The sequence below is a fragment of the Callospermophilus lateralis genome, chromosome 2 (genome assembly GCF_048772815.1).
Source record: "Callospermophilus lateralis isolate mCalLat2 chromosome 2, mCalLat2.hap1, whole genome shotgun sequence".
Taxonomy (NCBI): domain Eukaryota; kingdom Metazoa; phylum Chordata; class Mammalia; order Rodentia; family Sciuridae; genus Callospermophilus; species Callospermophilus lateralis.
Window position 1 is genome coordinate 119,271,337 of NC_135306.1, and position 19,914 is coordinate 119,291,250.

Here is a 19,914-nt window from a genome sequence, read left to right on the forward strand (position 1 = left end):
TAGAGTGGCTAAATAACTTGCAAACTTACACACTTAGTTCATAAGGACTAGAGCTATAATTTGAGGTTGGGTATGTAAGAAAAGCCTTCAACTTCTTTTTTTTAACTACACCAATAGAGTATGTATGTATTTAGTAATGCCTACATGTTCAGAACTGAGTTAAGTGTTTCAAGGATTTCAGAAGTTAAAACAACAACAACAACAACAACAAAAAACGGTTCACACCCTCTATGATTCTATAGTCCAGTTGGGAACATATAATTTGGGGAGGTTAGATAAGTACTGGAAATTGAACTCAAGGCCTTGGGATACTAGGCAAGTACTCTACCACTGAGTTACACTGTTAATTCAGGAACATATAGTTACATACCTGAAAACATGCTTCATATATACTGATGAAAAGAAGTTAAATTTCACTAACAAGCAAAGAAGTAGAAATAGATGCAATATCATTACACCACAAATTCACAAGGACAGAGACCATACTCCATTCACAGCTATATAGTCATGGCCTTCCAAATCGTTGGTGCTTGATAAATAACACAACAAAACAGTCTATAATTTGCTACTAAATCTAGTGCAGAAACAACAGATACTGTAGGAATTCAAGTAAGAGGAAAGTGATAAATGCTGAAGAATCTGGGCTACTTTATTACAAGTGGGTTATAAAGATACTATTAACATGAGTCTAAGAAAAATAATATAGGATGAGTTATATCAATGAGTAAATATTCCTCACTGAGTACAGTGACTCTTGCTGGACAGAATTAAATTAGAAAAACAGGTTAGGGCAAAATTCTGAAGAGTCTTGAAAATCAGTGTAAGAAATAATGATACTATGATTTTTAAACAAAGAAGTAAAATAATAAAAATGATGTTGTGAAAGATCAGTTTAACTCAAAAGAAATACAAATGGTCAATAAGAACAAATATGCCCAGCCTCATTAGTCATTTTTAAATGCACATAAAATCATTTTTAATCTATGATGCTGGGAGACTGGCAAACATATACTGACAAAACCCTAATCAGCAGATATATGGATACAGAGGTACATTCTTGATGGGAATAAAAATTACAAGATTCCTCAAAGTCATTCTGATATTACAGAGAAATTTATAAATGGCTGATATCCTTTGTTCAGTAATCTCATTTTCAGGAGATTCCATTCCAAGAGAATGCCAAGTATGAGGAAAGAGGCATACATAGAGATATTAAAAAAGAAACAGACATATAAAGATATTCCAGGAAGTAGTACTTATAAGAAATAAATTATAAACAATGAAAATTGCCATTATTTAGGTATATTACAGTGTAGATAGACTGTAATAGAATTGTGTGGTATAAAAATGCACAATGTCATATATTTCTGTTAAAATGCTACAACACAGGAAGGAAGGAAAACAAATATTTTAGAGGGAAGAAAGTAAGAAAAAAGAAAGACAAGAAAAAACATAAGCCAAACAAGTATGACACAATGATACTACTGGTAGAATCTGGAGGCTGGGTATGGGTGGGTAAGGTTCACTATACTATTTTATCCCCTATGTAAATATTTGAAATCTTTCACAAAGCTTTTTTTTAAAACATAGAATAATTATAGTATAGATTCCTGTATATTGAAAAATCCTTCAGAAGACTATTTTATCTATGCAAAAAGAAGAAAGGGATACTACTAGATAGAGTTCTCTCCTTATTTCAAATGAGTTTTGTCCTAAATAGGGTTGGTTCCTTGAATTAAATTCTTCAAGGAGGACAGAGAACATGTTAATACTCTTCTAAATGTCTTCCCCATCATTTACCAAATTACTATATACATAGACTCAAACCTATATATATACTTGTTATTTGAAAAACACATCTTGTATGGAAAGGATAGTGATAAACCATCTCTCTCACCTTGTATTCCCTTTCTGTCTCCTTTTGCTAGCTTCCGTGAAGAAAAAAACTTTTTTGCCATATGCCATCAACTCCTGTACTTGTTTGCCTGAGATGAGCACAACTTCTAAATCCATAGCAATCTCTCCCCAGAGGTCTGCAAGGTGAAACACTTTAACTATCAATGTGCTTGATGTTTTACTCTCTGCTACAGCAAGACTATAAACTCTTCAAAGATGTGCCATAAACACAGCAGGCACTTGATAACTATTTGTTCAATTATGAATTCACAGGTCTTTGAAGATGAAAGGTAGGCCATGTGATATGGTAGATTTTTCTTTTGGTGGTATTCAGTTTGCACAATTAATTCTATTTCATTGAAATTTAGTAAAAAGCAACAAGAATAGTTCCGACTACCACTAATTATAGAAGTTTTTGTGAATAATAATTTGCCTTGCCTCAGCTATAAAATTGAGTTGAGCTAAAAATTATCTTAGTTTTTTCTACTTTAAGACAACTATCATCAGGCCCTTAACAATACAAGGATATCTGTACCATATTCAAGGGTTAATTTATTCTATGTGTGGTAGGCTATTCTCAAAATTAATTTCTCTTGACCTTTCTACCTTGATTGAGATTCTTTTTCTATCAATATAACTGGTGGTCCTTGTTTCATTTCTAAACTATAAAAATAACCCTTTATAATAAGCAACTAAGAATGACTCCTGACTTTTAAAAAAATATTTTTAGTTGTAGATAGATATAATGCCTTTATTTTCATTTTTATATTTATTTTTATATTTATTTCTTTTTTAGTTGTAGCTGAACACAGTATCTTTATTTTATTTATTTATTTTTATGTCATGCTGAGGATCAAACCCAGGGCCTCGCATATGCTAAAGGAGCGCTCTACTGCTGAGCCACAACCCTAGCCCTTTATTCATTTATTTTTATGTGGTGCTGAGGATCAAACCCAGTGCCTCACACATGGTAGGTAAGTACTCTACCACTGAGCCACAATCCCAGTTCTCTTTTTAACTTTTGGGATACTGTCCTTAACATGCCAAAATACTGAAGGTTAACAAATATTTATTGTTATTTAATAACTTGTGACCTATGTGATTTTTTTTTTTTTTTGGTAGGAGGTATTGAACCCAGGGGTGCTTTGCCACTGAGCCATATCCCCAGTCCTTTTTATTTTTAATTTTGAGACAGAATCTCACTAAGTTGTAGATGCCAGCTTTGAATTTGTAATTCTCCTGCCTCAGCCTCTCCCCAGTCGCTTGGATTACAGGTGTGTGACACTGTACCCAATACTTATTCAGTTTTTAAAGTCAGTTTTGCATATAGATAAGATATTGAAACAGTTTCTACTCTTAGAATTGGTAAGCAATTTTCTTCAAAGTAGAACCTAATAATATAAGCTATCATTCAGGCACAGTCCTACATATTTAATATACCATGTATTTTATTTAATTCTGACAAGAATGGGTATTATTCCATTTTATAGTTATGAAAACAGGGATACAAAAGTTGAATAACTTGCCAAACACAGACAGCTATAAAATAATAAGAGCGGAATTCAAATCTTTATCTGATTTTAACATACATGCTTTTAACCATTATAACACACTGCCTCCCTATCTGTGCCCTGGTCATTCTGAAGAGATGAAGGCTTATACTAATACATTTTTCATTACACTACTGTATAAATAATTCATTTGCCTTTGGCATCTTCCTAAAAATAGGGACTAGATTTATCTTATCATTCCCAAAAAACACAAGGCCTGGCACTATAGGTTCATAATAAATTCTAACTGAATTCCTTTAGGAAATGACCATCACCTAAAAACTAACAACCACAGATAAATTTTAAAAGTAATTTTGGTTTTCTTTTTCCCCCCCTCACTCTTTTTTGAAGTTTTATCACATTTTGCTGCCAATATGCCTGTTCAGCAGCACAGCTCTAGGGCCACTTAACCTTGTTTTACTAATATACCACTGCTCATTTGTTATAGACTCACATTCTGATAATCAAGTTTATCAGAGTTTTTATAAATTTGGACCCGAGAAGGGCTTAGTGGCTATCCCTTAAATAAAAGTTAACAGTGGGACTTCCAGACATCTAGTGCAATACTCAAATGCTCAGAAATCTTGGTTTATTTTCTAGATTCCCCACTAAATAGCTAAACTTGCTAAAAGGACTGTCCTGTGGATACATGAAGTACTACTATATTATACATACAAACGGAGACTCAAGTATGCTTATATACACGTGCAAAGACACACACTCAAACACATAGCATTTGATTCAAATTTGGGCACTTGATCCAAGCTGGGCCAATTAGAACTGTACTAATTGAAACCAGGAAGAGAAGATTTATCACCTTGGATCACAAATTAGAATAGGCTGGTAGATTTCATATTACCAACTTCAACAAAAAGCCTATCAATTGTAGGAAATAATAAAGTAGATGAGCAGAAAAAGACATTCTAAAAAGTCCTGACAGAATTCCAAGTTTGCATTTTGCTGTTGGTTTTTCCTTTTTCTTTGCAGTACTGGGGATTGAGCCCAGGGTTGCTCTACCACTGAGCTACCTCCCCAGCCCTTTTTATTTTTCATTTTTTTGAGTCAGGGTCTCACTCAGTTAGTTGTCTAGGCCGGTCTCAAACTTGAGATCCTTTTTCCTTAGCTTCCTGAGTTGTGTGCACCATCTCCTGGCCAGAGTTCCCAAATTTCTGAACCCAGATGTCTTTCCTTTTGGTCTTCCCCTAGCCCTTGCCATGGTGGATTTTCCATGAACCAACACATTCATCTTTCTTCTCTATCCTTACCTTGTATCGCTCTCCTCCCCTCACCTACCATGTTCTTGACATACTAACCTTTTTTTTTTTTTTTTGAGATGGGTTCTTGTACTAAGAGTGTTACATGTGATCATACACACACACACACACGCACACACACACACACGCACACAGTCTCTATGGCACAGCAGACAGAGGTGATGCAACATGAGCAGAACACTATCTTTACTCTTCTAATGAAGGTAAACAGATAGGGCAAGTAAACAAATAAGTGAGAAGTAATTATTTATGATATGGAGTAATGCTACAGAGATTGAATGTGTGCGTGCATACATCCAAATTATTTACCAAACCATTTACCTTTTCTTTATATACTCCAAAGTACTTAACATTACCCTTAGGAACTCAAGATCTAATATCAAACTGAACCCCAGATTCACCATTCCCTAGTTATGGAGTGAGGTCCAATTTCTGAACATCTCTAAATTTCAGTTTCCTTGTTTGTAAAATAGAAAGAACAGCACTTACTTAGTTATACTTTCAAAATATATCATAAATCCATGTACTTATATATCCACCTCCACTGCCATCAACATCTCTCACCTAGATTACCAGTCTATAATTTAAATACCACACTGCCACCCAAATACTATTTTGTAGTATGGAGATCAAATCCATTCCCTGCTTAAAACCCTTGAATGGCTTCTCACTGCTCCTGCTTTCTTCTCTATCCTTACCTTGTATTGTTCTCCTCCCCTCACCTACCATGTTCTTGCCACACTAACCTTTCTCTATTCCTATAATAAATTAAACTCATGACTGCTTTAAAGTCTTTACACTAGCTCTTCCCTCTGCCCATAATGTTTGTGTCTAAGATCTTTAACAGGTCAGCTCTATACCATTTGGTCTCCAATATCACTCCCTCTTATTTTTATTTTTTATTGGTACTGGGGATTGAACCCAGGGGTGCTTTACAACTGAGTCACATCCCCAGCCGTTTTTATTTTATTTTTTGCTCATATTGTATCCCCTCTGTCTGCTGTGCTGTGGAGGCTAAATAAATATTACAGAGCAATTGAGTACTCAATAAAGATAGGTAAAATGGTATAATGAAAAACTGAATTAAAGTCAAGGAGACACAAAGAAAAACGAACGACAAAATGAAACCCTATAATTTTTACCCACATCCCTTCAGAACATCATACTATAAGAAAGGCAGTTCAGGGGCCGGGGTTGTGGCTCAGAGATAGAGAGCTTGCCTAATATGCATGAGGCACTGGGATCAATCCTTAGCACCACATAAAGATAAAATAAAGATATTGTGTCCAACCCAATTGAGTCAAATGTATGAAAGATGATATATCATGAGCTCTGTAATGTTTTGATCAATTAAAAAAAAAAGATATTGTGTCCACCTATAACTAAAAAAAATAATAAATTAATTAAAAAAAGAAAAGAAAAGCAGTCCAGTAGGAAAAAGACTAGCTTGGAGCCAGGCAATTAAAGCCATAATTCATCAATACTACATAACGTTGAAAATGATGATTTTTCGTTATTTTTCAAACCACACTGTATGAGTAAGACAATTACTTACACATGCTCCCCTCCCAAACTTATTTTTAAAAGAATACACAATCTGGCCAGGCAAGGTGGTGCACACCCATAATCCAAGTAGTTTAGGAGGCAGAGCCAGGAGGATTACAAATTCAAGGTCAGGCTCTACAAATTAGTAAGGCCCTAAGCAACTTCACAAGACTCTATCTCAAATAAAAATATAAAAAGAGTTGAGGATGTGACTCAGTGGTTAAGTGACCCTGGGCTCAATTCCCAGTACCACAATAAAAATAAAAGAATTCATGGTGTATTATTAAAATGAAAAGAATTCACGGTGTATTATTACATATCTAATGCTGAGGAGTTTTAGACCCTCCCAAAAATTTTAAGTTAAAATTCATTAGGATTCCTTAAGTTCTTTCAATTAATTATTTAAAAACTGGCAAAGGCTCTCAAAATTCACTCCCTTTGACTCTACTCAGATTCATCCAATAACTTAAGCAATCTTCAATCATCTTGAACGATCCTTTAAACCATTAAAATATCTATTGATTCTTCTTCAAAATGCTTTTCATATCCTTTTGTCTCCATTCCTTTGTCATCACTTATCTAGTTGGAAACTTTATTATATCATTGAAGACAGCTAAAAACAAGTTTCTTACCTCTCTATAGACACTTGAGATACACTCCAGGACAGATGAATCCTCCAGACTCTATCATCAAATCAATGGTTCTCAAAACTATCAAACCCACACTTTCTTACATAGCAAATATTAAAATGTATTATATCATTTCAGAAACACCCACATAATTCTTTAATTATAATATACAGGAGAAATCAAAGGAAAAAACTTTATAAGAAGCCAATATATATTTCAACCTATAAATATTTGGCAACAACTAAAGTAGAAGAGATCATAAAGTAGTCCAATATCTGAACCTATAAGCAGCACAAATGGGAATGTGAAAACTACAAATGAATCCCACACACGCACACTGCTAACTCAATACCATAAGCAGTTTCATTGCAGGTAATATAAAATTTCTTCTAGTGAACAAAATTTTAAGATTCCAAACAAAACATCTTTCCTCAATTTATATAATAACATCATCCCTAGAACAGCAGATTAATAACATGTAAAAATATTTTTTATTTGTAAATTTAAAAAAATTAAGTTCTATTTTCCAAGAAGTAAAAATGATATTTCCACTTAGACGAGTGGCCAGTGGGACATTTTAAGGTCATTTGGCCTGTGGGGTAATTCTTGTTTCTGTGGGACACCATACTTTTTGAAAAGTAATGAAAAATCATTGGTCTCAATATTATGTATGTACTGATGAGTTACACATTTGATTGCCCAACTCCAAGCCTTGTTTATGTAAGACTGTGAGACATGTGGCATTCACAAATCCTTATTTACACTCCTAGACCCCTATCTTCTAACTATCCAAAACATTTTAATAATCACAAATTGCCTCCATACATTTTTATAATGCTCCCTGGAGGTAAATACTACCCACACTGAAAACTTCTGACTTAAGAGATTTCAATCCAAAGATATTAGCCTTAAATTCAAAATGTCCTTTATAATGAGATCAAAATCTATCTCCTACTTTTCTACATTCACTTTCACAATAGTCTAGGCTTGAGAGAAAACAATTTATCTTCTCACCGCTCTAACCCTATCTTTTGCTTGCTTTCATGTTTATGATAAGATGTCTAAACAACATATAGCATAACTAACTTTCCACTGATTCATCTGTCAGAACCTGCTATACTAAACATAAGCAAAAGATAATAAAAATTCATTAGGATAAACTTATAAAAGGATTCTAAAATATGATTCTGGGTACATATACTATCTAAAAAATTTACATATATAAAATTAGAGTGTTTTGTTTTGTTTTGTGATGCTGGAAATTAAACCCCACGGCCTTTCACATATTAGGCAAGTACTCTAGCACTGAGCTATATCCCCACCCCAAAGGAGTAATTTTTACTGGCTAGATAGAATATGTCAAAATCCCTTTAGAGTGTAAATTTTTATCCATTAAGAATGTGATTTTCAGGGCTGGGGTTGTGGTTCAGCGGTAGGGCACTCGCCTCATACATGCGAAACCCTGGGTTCGATCCTCAACACCACATAAAAATAAATAAGTGAAATAAAGGTATTGTGTCCAACTACAACTAAAAAAATAAATATTTTTTAAAAATGTGATTTTGGGGGGCTGGGGTTGTAGCTCAGTAGTAAAGTTCTTGCCTCACATGTGTGAGACACTGTGTTCAATTCTCAGCACTGCATATAAATAAATGAATAAAATAAAGGTCCATCAACAAGTGAAAAAAAAATTTTTTTAATGTGATTTTGGGTTGTGGTTGTGGCTTAAAGGTAGAGCACTTGCCTAGCATGTGTGAGGCACTGGGTTCAATTGTCAGCACTGCATATAAACTAATAAAATAAAGGTCCATTGACAACTAAAATAAATAAATAAAAATAAATGTGAGTTTTGTGAACACTCCTAAAGTAGAACAATGGTTTAATGTTAGGGATTCTGTTAATATGATTTGAAAAATTCATTCAATAAGGAAAATACCATCTGGTAATCTCCAGTGATGCCTTCAAATAAAAGATGGCATTCTTCATAATATTCTTTATTTTTTAAACTTTCTATTTTGATTAAATGATTATAGAAAACTTGCAATAGCACAGAGAATGCTCATACCTCGATCACTCTACTTTTCCTAACATTAATATCTTACATAACTATAGCATAACAATCAAAATCACAAAAAATCATTGATACAATGTTATACTTGAAAATTGACAGTTTGGTTTTTTTTTGAAAACTAATGTCCTTTTCCTATTGCAGGATCCAATCCTCAAGCACACATTTCATTTAATTGTTATATTTGTAGTCTGTTCCAATCTGACAGTTCTTTTGTCCTCTGTTTGGTCTGTTATGACATTTTTTTTGGACATTTTTAAAGAATATTAGTTATTTTGTAGGACATCCAGGGATACATAATGTCAATGTGACCTATTACTAGTGATGTTAACTATAATTACTTGGTTAACTATTTTAAGTTTGAAGCTTTTAATTCTGGAAATATTTCAATGAAATTGGCTCAAGTACATTAAAATAGGTTGGAAATCATAATCTAGAGCTTATATGTGTGTTTGTGTATGTGTGTGTATAAACAAATATCACAATACTATATAATAATTCTTATAATTATATTATTATTATATAATTATAGTATATTATATAATTGTGTATTATATAATATACTTAAGTTTTTAGAGGTGTTCCACATCTGGGACAATGGGTTAAGATGGTATTTTTAAGGTTTTTCCATTGTAAAGTTATTATTTTTCTTTTAGTAAATATCTTGGGGAAGATCTTTAAAACAATGAAAATAAACCTATTTTATTTCAAACTTTTGGTCACTAATTTTTGTATGCATTTGGTGGAGCTTGCCTGCAACAATTATTACTGTGAAATCTGCCTAACAGTGATTATTTACTTCCTTTTACACTTATAGAGTGGAACTCTTCTGTAAGAATGAGTTTTAAGGCTGGGCACAATGGTGGACACCTATAATCCCAGTGCCTTGGGAGGCTGAGGCAGAATTGCAAGTTCAAAGTCAGCCTCAGCAACTCAGCAAGGCCTTAAGCAACTCAGTGAGACCCAGTCTCATTTTCTTACTCTTAGATGGACCTTTATAGTTGAATGGCCATAAGTCTAATGTATATAATACAGCTAAACTTGAAACACTGGGGTATTAAGATCAGAACAATTCCACCTTGTAAAATGGTAAAACTCCCACTCAGATGCCACAGGAATATAAACCTATAAGAGAACTCAAATTTCCAAAACTGAACTCATCTTTATAAGACTAATTTTCATATGGAATCTCTCTGTGGCAACACTATTCTCCTGAGCTGAAACCTTTGAAACACTATTGGCTTGATTCTCTGCAATATATAGCTGCATACATAATGACATAATGTTCCACCTGTGGCAAGTCTTCCTCTGTACCTTCATCCTTTCCAACCCTATTATTATAACCCTATGTGGTTCTCCTAATGCCTTGCTTATTATTGCAATGTTAACATTGAGTAGTTATTAAATGGTAGATAAAAGTGCTCATGCGAACATATAACCATTTAAGACAAGATCCTTCTCCATAAAAAGTTAATTCTCCTTAGTAATTAATCTTTACTATCACCAGATTAAATTCCTGAGAGATAACTCAGTTCATGACACACATATTTAAAAACATTCAATGGCCCTGCCTTCTGCATAAAGCCCAAATCTAGCTTTAAATTTCAACAAATAATTTCTACAACAACCACTAACTTAGCCCCCAATGCTCGCCTTTCTTTGCCAGTATTAAAATTATTTTAATCATTGAAAGGACATATACTGCAAGTTATGAACAAGCAACCACCCCCAAAAATAAACACGACTACCAGTCAAGACAGATGAAAAAAAAAATTTTAAAAGCCAGAAGTAAAATAAAACAAAATAAAAACATTTCTAATTCTCATCTATAGTTGTGAAATGGTTTGGTCATAGGCAAATTGAAATGTTAGTCTTGTCAATGTAAATTTAAATCTTGTTCACAGGCTCCAAATACTGAAAGGAATTGGAGGAAATACTACTGTTATTTGAGCGGATTCCAAGACTCTCCCAAACTTGATTATTACCTTTATTATTAAAGCAATGCTAACATGAATTCTTTTTTTTTTATGAATTCTTGTATTAAAAACAAAACACTTGACCAACCTCATTTAAATGAAGAACTTATTATATAATATAAAATAATAAATAAAGGTCGATGTTCCTACATCAAATAACAAAAAGAAATGCCTCCAAGGGGTAATAAGTGATTCAATAATGACTAATTCAGTTTTTGCAGCCACTTTACAGAATATATCTACTAAAAATAATGAGAATCATCTCAAGGACAGAGTGTGTGTGTGTGTATTAATATTTTTTTAGTTGTATATGGGCACAATATCTTTATTTATCTTTATGTGGTGCTGAGGATTGAACCTAGGGCTTCACACATGCTAGGCAAGTGTTCTACCACTGAACCTCAATCCCAGCTCCAAAAAGTATATTTTACTTGCAACATGAAAAATCACTAAAATGATTGCCTTTAGAAATGTATAGAAAGAGGAGGTTGATTAAAAATTAAGTACTGTACATTAAATACAGTAAAATTTAGAGCAGGGATGGCAAATAGGCTTTATTTTGCACACCAGCTCTGAGGAACAATGTGTTCTGAATAAGGTGTTTTTTGGAACTTTGCTTTTACTTACTGGAAACAATTAGTAATGCTGTAACCAATTAGTAAGGTTGGTCAGAGACATGAGAAAGGATAATGTCATTATACAAAGGATAGATAGTGTCATGTATTTGCCATCCCTATGCACTGTACTTCAAATAATCTCATAAAATGTACAATTACAAAAATTACTTACTGCTTCAACAGAGTTGCATTCTCGTCTTGTTTCTAAATAACGTAGTGCTCGTTTTTCTTCTTCTTTTAATTTAGCATCTGCCTGTCCAGAAGCAAAATAGCAATCATTTTAAGACTATCAAGAATATCAAGATAACATTTCAAATTACCAAATGTATGAAGTTCTGACTTACATATTTCATATAATTCTGTACACCATTTTGTTGTAAATATGAGGGTGCCTGTGTTCTATAAAATCTCTCTGTTGAATCCAAATATGCCTTCTCAAAATTGTCCCTATAAATCTGAAGCTTATCTTCAGGATTAGAACAAAGGTTAACTGAAAAATAAAAAATAAAATTTTACTTTATATTGAGGAGTTATTATATGGAAGATGACAGTATTCGTGAGAACATAAATTGTTTAAGACAAAAATCCTTTATAAGACAAAAATCTCCATAAAAAACTTAAAAAGATCAAAGCAGTTAAGTAACAAATACAAGAAAGAATATGAACTACTTTGTTTTGGAATAGTAAAGACACTGATTTCTAAATCAATGATCAATAAATCATTTGCAGAACAGATGAGATTTAAATCGAATTTAAAAAAATAAATAAGAATTTGCATAGACAGATTAGTAAGATAATATTCGGAAGCAGAAAAGCACAAGCTATAATGATTAGGTGGTTTAAGTCAACTATAAGGTTAATAGAAAATAAGGAAGAATGGTAAATTAGGAATGGCTATGGAAAGTCACAAATCTCAAACTATGTAGTCTGTATTCAGGATGCTGTTGGTAAAAACAACAAACAAACAAACAAACAAAACAATAAAATAATACTAAAGAAATATGGGAGCAAAAGGGAAAAAACAGTCAAAAACACCCTAAAGGTTCACTAATACTGGGGGGAACAATACTGACCAAATTATATTGTTATATCATGTGTATGTATGAATATGTAACAACGAATCCCACTATTATATGCAATTACAATGCAAGAGTAAGAAATGAAAAAAAACAAAACAAAACAAAAAAGTAATGAAGGTTCATTAATTCAACAAATGCTTGTTGAGAGTGATTTTCTGTCAGGCATTCTACAGAAAGATACAGGGTCAACAAAATACTTAGTATTATTCTAGGGAGACACAGATACTATGAAACATGAAGTGATAGGACCTAACCTAGTGTGTGAATTAGAAAAGGTCTCCATGAGGAAACAAAGTATAAAAAGGAATTAGAAGATGAAGAGAGTATTCTAAGTCAGAGGAAACAATATACATGATTGAAAATACAAATGAAAATACTGCCAGAAGCTGAGAGGTAGAGAAAATGTTCAGGGTGAAGTAAGTTCCTGAAAACAAACACAAAAGCAGTTACCTTTTATGACTCACATCCAAATTTACATTCAAAATTTATGTATTTAAAAAATACATCCAAATTCTCATTTCTTTAATTTAAGTCACTAAAAAGATTTGTTAGCAACCAAGTGTGGTGATGCAAGCCCATAATCCCAGTGACTCAGGAGGCTAATGAAGGAGGATCTCAAGTTCCAGGCTAGCCACAGCAACTTAGTGAGACCCCGTCTCAAAAATGAAAAATAAAAAGGTTGGGGGTATAGTGGTAGAGTGTCTCTGGTTTTAATTTCTAGTACTAATAAATACATACATACATAAATTAACAGTCAAGAAATTAATGATATGGAGGAAATATGACAGACACATCAATATGATTTTTTGCAGGTTTCTTAAAAGTACAATAAGTGTACAATCAGAGATATGAAAAATTGTGCTCTATATGTGTAACAAGAATTTTAACTCATTCCACTGTCACATATAAATAAAAAAATTTAAAAAATTTTTAAAAAAGAAACTCTAAAAAACAAGTATAATGAATACCATTTATGTACTATTAAAAGCATCTGGAACAAAAAAAGATGTCAGTTTATATGCTGATAAACATAACTCTGACAAAACTATAATTGTCCTGAAATTTTTATGACAAAGAATTAAGAGTTTAGAACATACCATAGGATTCTCTTACTCCAATGACCAGCTGAGAATCAAAAGCTTCTCCCAATCTTTCAGCATGTACCAGCTTCATTGCACTATCTTGAAGTCTGTTTTTTATATTTGAAAAAATTGACTCATTCCATGTATCAAGCATGAGCTAGGAAAACAAGAACAAAATATGGAATTATTTTCAACTATTAACATCGCCTCCAAACAAACACATATTTTAGTATGAACACTAAAAGAAATAAAATTCTTAGGCACACATTTAGCATTCTTCAGGAAAGTAGTATAATGGTAAAAAAAAGTATTTCAGAATCAGACATAACTGAATTTGAATCCCAGTTCTGTTTATAAAAATATACATTAGTGAATATGTTTTAATGCTTGGAGTAATTTAGTCAGGTGTAGAATAAATGTTAGTGATGGCAGCAACAACATAAAGAACCCATAAGGCATTAATATTCATTACATATCTGGGACTGCTCTAGGTACTTTCCACATATAACTCAACCTTCATCATCTTGATATAGGTACACTCTTATCCTCTCTCTAGATATGTGGAACAAGGGACAGAGAGAGCAAGGCCACAGTCATGCAGTTTGCAGTTGCAACACTGGGATCTGAATCCAATTCTGGTTCTCAGAATTGATGCTCTTAAGGGATGCCACTTCCCACAATGCATATAGAATTGCAAAAAATAAAGGAATAACAAAAATAAAAGAGGATAAGATTATAGAATTACAAATTAAATAGCATCTGAATGTGTCTTTCTTTTTTGTGAAAATTAAGCAAATTTTAAGAGTGGGATGAGGCAAGAATGCCTAGACCATGATATTATTATTACTTTTTTTTAGACCATGCTATCTTAATGCCTGAGTTTTAATAATCATCACAGCAAACAGTAGGTTATTTAAAGTTCAAATGGCATTTTTAACTTTTCAGTTCTCTGGTTGGGATTTAGGATGTAACTCAGTGGTAAAGTGAGGGCTTAGTATGTGTAAGGCCCTGAATTCAATCCCTAGCACCCCCTCACCCCTGAAATATACTTCTAGTTACTTTTTATTCTCACAAGTAGGAAGATACTTGGTAAAAGAAGACAAAAAGTTGAAGAGTGATTTAGAGTTCCAAGGGAAACCTTTATCACTTTCCAGATTGAGTTCTTTCCATTAAATCATGACGCGCTACTGGGCATGTGCTTTTAATTAGAATCCATGCAAAATATAAAAGTATGATACATACTGAGTTTATAAGATTATAAAGACGATAGCAGTTTATCAAAAATTAAACACAAACTTATTAGAAAGCAAGCTAATAAAAGGATTACTAAAAACAATAACTTACAGAAAAATAAAAGGACAAAAAAGAAGAGGAAAATTAAATACTAAAGATAATAATAAAAAAAGTTGAAAGTAAAAAGGAAAAGCAAACGAGATGTTTTATTTTTTTAGTTGTAGATGGACCAATACCTTTATTTATTTATTTATTTATTTATTTATTTATTTATTTTTATGTGGTGCTGACTATCAAACCCAATGCCTCACACATGCTAGGCAAGCTCTCTTAACACTACAACCCCAGCCCAAAGGAGATAATGTTTGAAGACAAAGATCTATAGTTTAAGACCAAATAAAAAGATGAAAGAGAACTAAAGTTAAAGATAGATAAAAGAAAAAAATTAAAAATATCATCATTCAATAAAATACAAGAGGTAAAAAGGAATTTATATGTGAAACAGAAAAACTCACTTAAAGTCTGCATTATTTTGAAATGCCTTCAAACAATGCTTTCTAAAGAGTACCAGAAAAACGATAGGAAAAACTGACTTACCTTTCGAACAATACTATCTTCCACATTTGACTTTTTATTGCTGCCCTGTTTACCCATTAAAGTAATCTCTAGTTGACAAAAAGGTTTCGGTAAAATATCACATTGTGTAAAGAATTTTCTCCATTCAACAATATATGCTTTTAGCAAAGCTGTGTCATCTTGATGGCTCAGTACTCGCTGGAAAAAATAATCATACCAATTTGAAATAAACATAGTGTGCTTTGAAAAATAAGAACAAAACATATTCATGTCATAATTTTAAAATGTTTTATTTATTGCACAAACTGTATTATATCCAAGGGCAATTAAAGCATGTTCCCAAAAGTCTTGTACACAAATGTTCATAGCAGCACTATTCATAATAGACAAGAAGAAACATCCATCAACTGATGAATGGATAAACTATATGTGGTAGAGCCACATGATGAAATACTACTACTCATCCAGAAAAAGTAAAAAATACTGATCAATATTACAACATAAAATGAATCTTGAAAAGATTTTCCCAAGTGAAAATGTGATCATAAAAGGTCACATATTATACGATGATATTTTATAGGAAATATCAAGAACAGGCAAATCTGCAGAGGCAGAAAACAAGAAATGGTTTAGTGGTAAGGAGGTGTACTAGAAAGTGACTGTTAACAGGTACAGCCTTTTGTTTTAGGGAGATGAAAATACGTGGCAATTAGTGGATGATGTATCCAACTTTGTGACTATAATAAAGCTCATTTGAATGACAAGCTTTTAAGACACTGAATTTTATGATATGCGAATTATATCTCAATTTGCAGAGTAGGGGAGGAGTGGATGTGCTAGGGATCAAACCTAGGGGCTTGCACATGCTGGGCAATATATCTCAATATTTTAAGAAGCTGGGATGGAGTCAATTTGACCACTGCTTGTGGTTAGGCTGGTCTGGTAAACTGCTATGACCAACAAAAGGTCAAAGTAGTAAAATGAGATTTCCAAGCCTAGACATGAAGAAGTTTTATAGATCCTTATCTCATCTTTAAGGGTGATTTCTTTTAAAAATGAGAAATCACATGGTAAAAGAGAAAACCAGCATCAAACACTAGTAGGCCCTCTTGGGCCACCTGGTTCTGCAGAGCCAACAACCAACTACTGCTGAATTAAGAAGCTTGGGTGAAATCAGTTGAGCCAGCCTAAATAACTAAATCACAAAATAATGAACAAAATAATTATCTTTGGGTGGAACAATCATCCAGTGCTATAGTACTTGCCTAGCATGTGCAAGGCCCTGGGTTCAATGCCCAGGATTGAAAAATAAAATAAAGTCATTATGCTAATCTAAAAAAAGAAAAAACCAATTTCCTAATGATTTCTCAAATATTGTTTGCTTTTGTTGTCTTGCTTTGAGATAGGTGGTTTCACTAAGTTGCCTAGGTTGGTCTTTAACTCCTAGCACCCCCTCACCCCCACAAATATACCTCTGGTAATCTACCAGTGAGCTATCCAGACCCTTTTTTGCATCATTTTAAATAATGCCATAAACATTTTAATGCATAGTACCTTTCTTATTTGGGAAATATGGTTCTTCCTAACAAGGTAAGTTCAAATGAATCACAAAGCTAGATATTCTCGAGTTAAAAAATCTTTTAAAATTATATACTCATGTCTGCCATTGATATTCCTACAGTTTTAACTGCTCTGTATCAGTGGTCTTAAGTTCTTTCAAAATTTTTTGGGGGCAGGGGCACATAACTGGGGATTAAACCTAGAGGTATTCAACCACTGAGCCAAGTCCCCACCCCTTTTTATTTCTTATTTAGAGTCAGGGTCTTGCTAAATTGCTTAAGGACTCACTAAATTACTGAGGCTGGACTTGAACGTGGCATCTTTCTACCTCAGACTCCCCAGTCACTGGGATTACAGGCAAGTCCGGCCCTTCCTCAGATACATATTCTAGACTTTATCGGGCCATGTTATAGTGAAATTCTTACATATTTTGTTTGCTAGTATTAAGTAACTACATTTTTAAACAACTGTTAACAATGTCTAAGAAGATTTTGTTTGTTTTTCATACTGGAGATTGAACCCAGTAGCACTTTACCACTAAGCTACATCCCCAGCCATTTTTGTTTTTTACTTTTGGAATAAATATTTTTTTAAAATATTTTTTTAGTCATTGGTGGGTGGACCTTTATTTAATTTATTTATTTGTATGTGGTGCTGAGAACTGAATCCAGGACCTCACACATACCAGACAAGTGCTCTACCACTGAGGCATAACCACAGCCCATTGAGAATAAATGTTTTATCACTAAATTGCTGAGGGTCTTGCTAAATTGTCCAGGTTGGCCTCAAACATGGAATCCTTCTGCCTCAGTCTCCCTAGTACCTAGGATTATAAGTATATCACACCTAATTTAAGATGAATCTTTATTAGCCTATTTCCAGAAACTAACAAAACTATCAATTTGAAATAAACATAATTTATCTTTACCAAAAGTTATAAACAGAAAAGTTCATATTTTCTAATCCAAATGGAAAAGGTATTTCTAAGTCAGTTTTATGCATAGTTTTAATTGATTTGAAACATTTAATTTCATTAATTAAAGCTTAAAAACAGGATTTATTTTCATTAAAAGATCATTTCCTATAAAACTATAATCTTAAAAAACTTATTATCACTAAAACAGTTTTGTAAATATTACCCATCATTCTTATCCTATCATGGCAGTGGCTACCAGCAGAATTAAATATACACCAGTCATATACTTGATTTGAATATCTTCCTTTGAGTTCTATATAGAAAAACTCGTTTTTAATTTTGAATTGCTAAGCAGCTATTAGTATTTAACATTTTTAACAAACAACATTTACAAATGTTGTACAAGACAAAGATTTACCTAGAGAATAAGAAATTCTAGCCCTCTAGTTTTCATTTTATACAAAAGAAAAATTTCATGTTCTTAGGCCACTTCCCAAAGTGGTAAGGGATTCATTCATTTTGCTAATGTTGTTTCAAAATAATACATTACTTCTGCATTCATTTTTCAAAAAAAACAAAAGGTGTCAATGAAAACAAAACAAAATTAATGCTTGTATAATGAACCAATGGCCTAAATGACCTTTGTCCTCATTTAAGTAAAATTAAAATTTTACTCATAATACCAACACAAGAATGCTGACTTCAGGCAGCAACAGCAAAACAAAGGACACTCCCAGGATTTTTTATTCAGAGAAGTATCTAGAATTGAAGAAAATTACTATCCACCTGAAAGAGGTCATGAGATGAAAAAAAGATTTATGTGGATTAACCTAGGGCCAAAATATAATGACAATGGAAACTTCTAAAAAAATGTATAAAAAACTAAATTCCTTATAGCATCTTTTAATTAGAGCTAATAGACAGAAATTATCACAATAAGAGGTAAACATCCAACAAATGACAATCATTTCTTTTTTAAATAAACAGATGTGTCAGAAGTCAATATAATATTTTAAATTACTTCAGAAAGTCTTACTTTATTTTTTGGGAGGTACCAGGGATTGAATTCAGGGGTACTGAACCACTGAGCCACATCCCCAGTCCTATTTTGTATTTCATTTAGAGACAGAGTCTCACTGAGTTGCTTTTACTGAGGCTGGCTTTGAACTCATGATCCTCTTGTCTCAGTCTCTAAAGCTGCTGGGATTAAGGAATTCTTACTTTCAAAATCACAAAATATAATATTGTCTGTGTAGTTGTATAACCAAACTGAGGCTGGGATATAGCTCAGCAGTAGAGTATATGCTTAGCATCTGTGAGAGGCCCTAGGTTCAAACACCAGCACCAAAAAAAAAAAAAAAAAAAAAGATACAGAACTTACTGCCTGTGCTTGCTTAATAAACTCAAGGATATCTTCCTTTAAAGCCTGATGAATTTTTGCTGGGCCTTTATCATCCCAGAGACAGACTGCATGCACATCCCTGTTAAAAATAATAAAGTAAACAGACATTATTAATGGAACAGGAACAGAAAAAAAAAATCATCTTAAGATCTGTATAGGCCAGCTTCCATGGACCGTGGTACATTAAGCTAATGGTGCTTGAATTCATTCCCAAGAATCAAGCACTCTAAGTTGTCTCACACAAATACATCTGTTTTTATTTGCATTTTCCTTCTTAATTCTCTTTTACTATATAAAATTTCATTATAAAGGCATATCTTCGGGGCTGGGGATGTGGCTCAAGCGGTGGCGTGCTCGCCTGGCATGCATGCGGCCCGGGTTCGATCCTCAGCACCACATACAAAGATGTTGTATCTAAAAAATAAATATTAAAATTCTCTCTTTCACTCTCTTTAAAAAAAAAAAGGCATATCTTCATATCTCAATCTCACTCCCCAAAGCTAACTTACTA

The 19,914-nt window shown here is 33.0% G+C and overlaps 1 protein-coding gene across 3 annotated transcripts in view; it reads right to left on the bottom strand.

The window, feature by feature from the left end:
- Cul5 (cullin 5) overlaps positions 1-19,914 on the bottom strand; it is an 83,839-nt gene that overhangs the window by 33,357 nt on the left and 30,568 nt on the right. For 2 of the 3 annotated variants that reach the window (XM_076846448.2, XM_076846449.1), the window contains exons 3-7: positions 19,383-19,482; positions 15,547-15,723; positions 13,732-13,873; positions 11,900-12,045; positions 11,728-11,808 (exon numbers count right to left, since the gene is read on the bottom strand). In XM_076846448.2, the coding sequence (XP_076702563.1) occupies positions 11,728-11,808; positions 11,900-12,045; positions 13,732-13,873; positions 15,547-15,723; positions 19,383-19,482 (646 nt within the window). The remainder of the gene's footprint in view (positions 1-11,727; positions 11,809-11,899; positions 12,046-13,731; positions 13,874-15,546; positions 15,724-19,382; positions 19,483-19,914) is intronic. The other variant, XM_076846450.2, reaches the window with a different exon arrangement.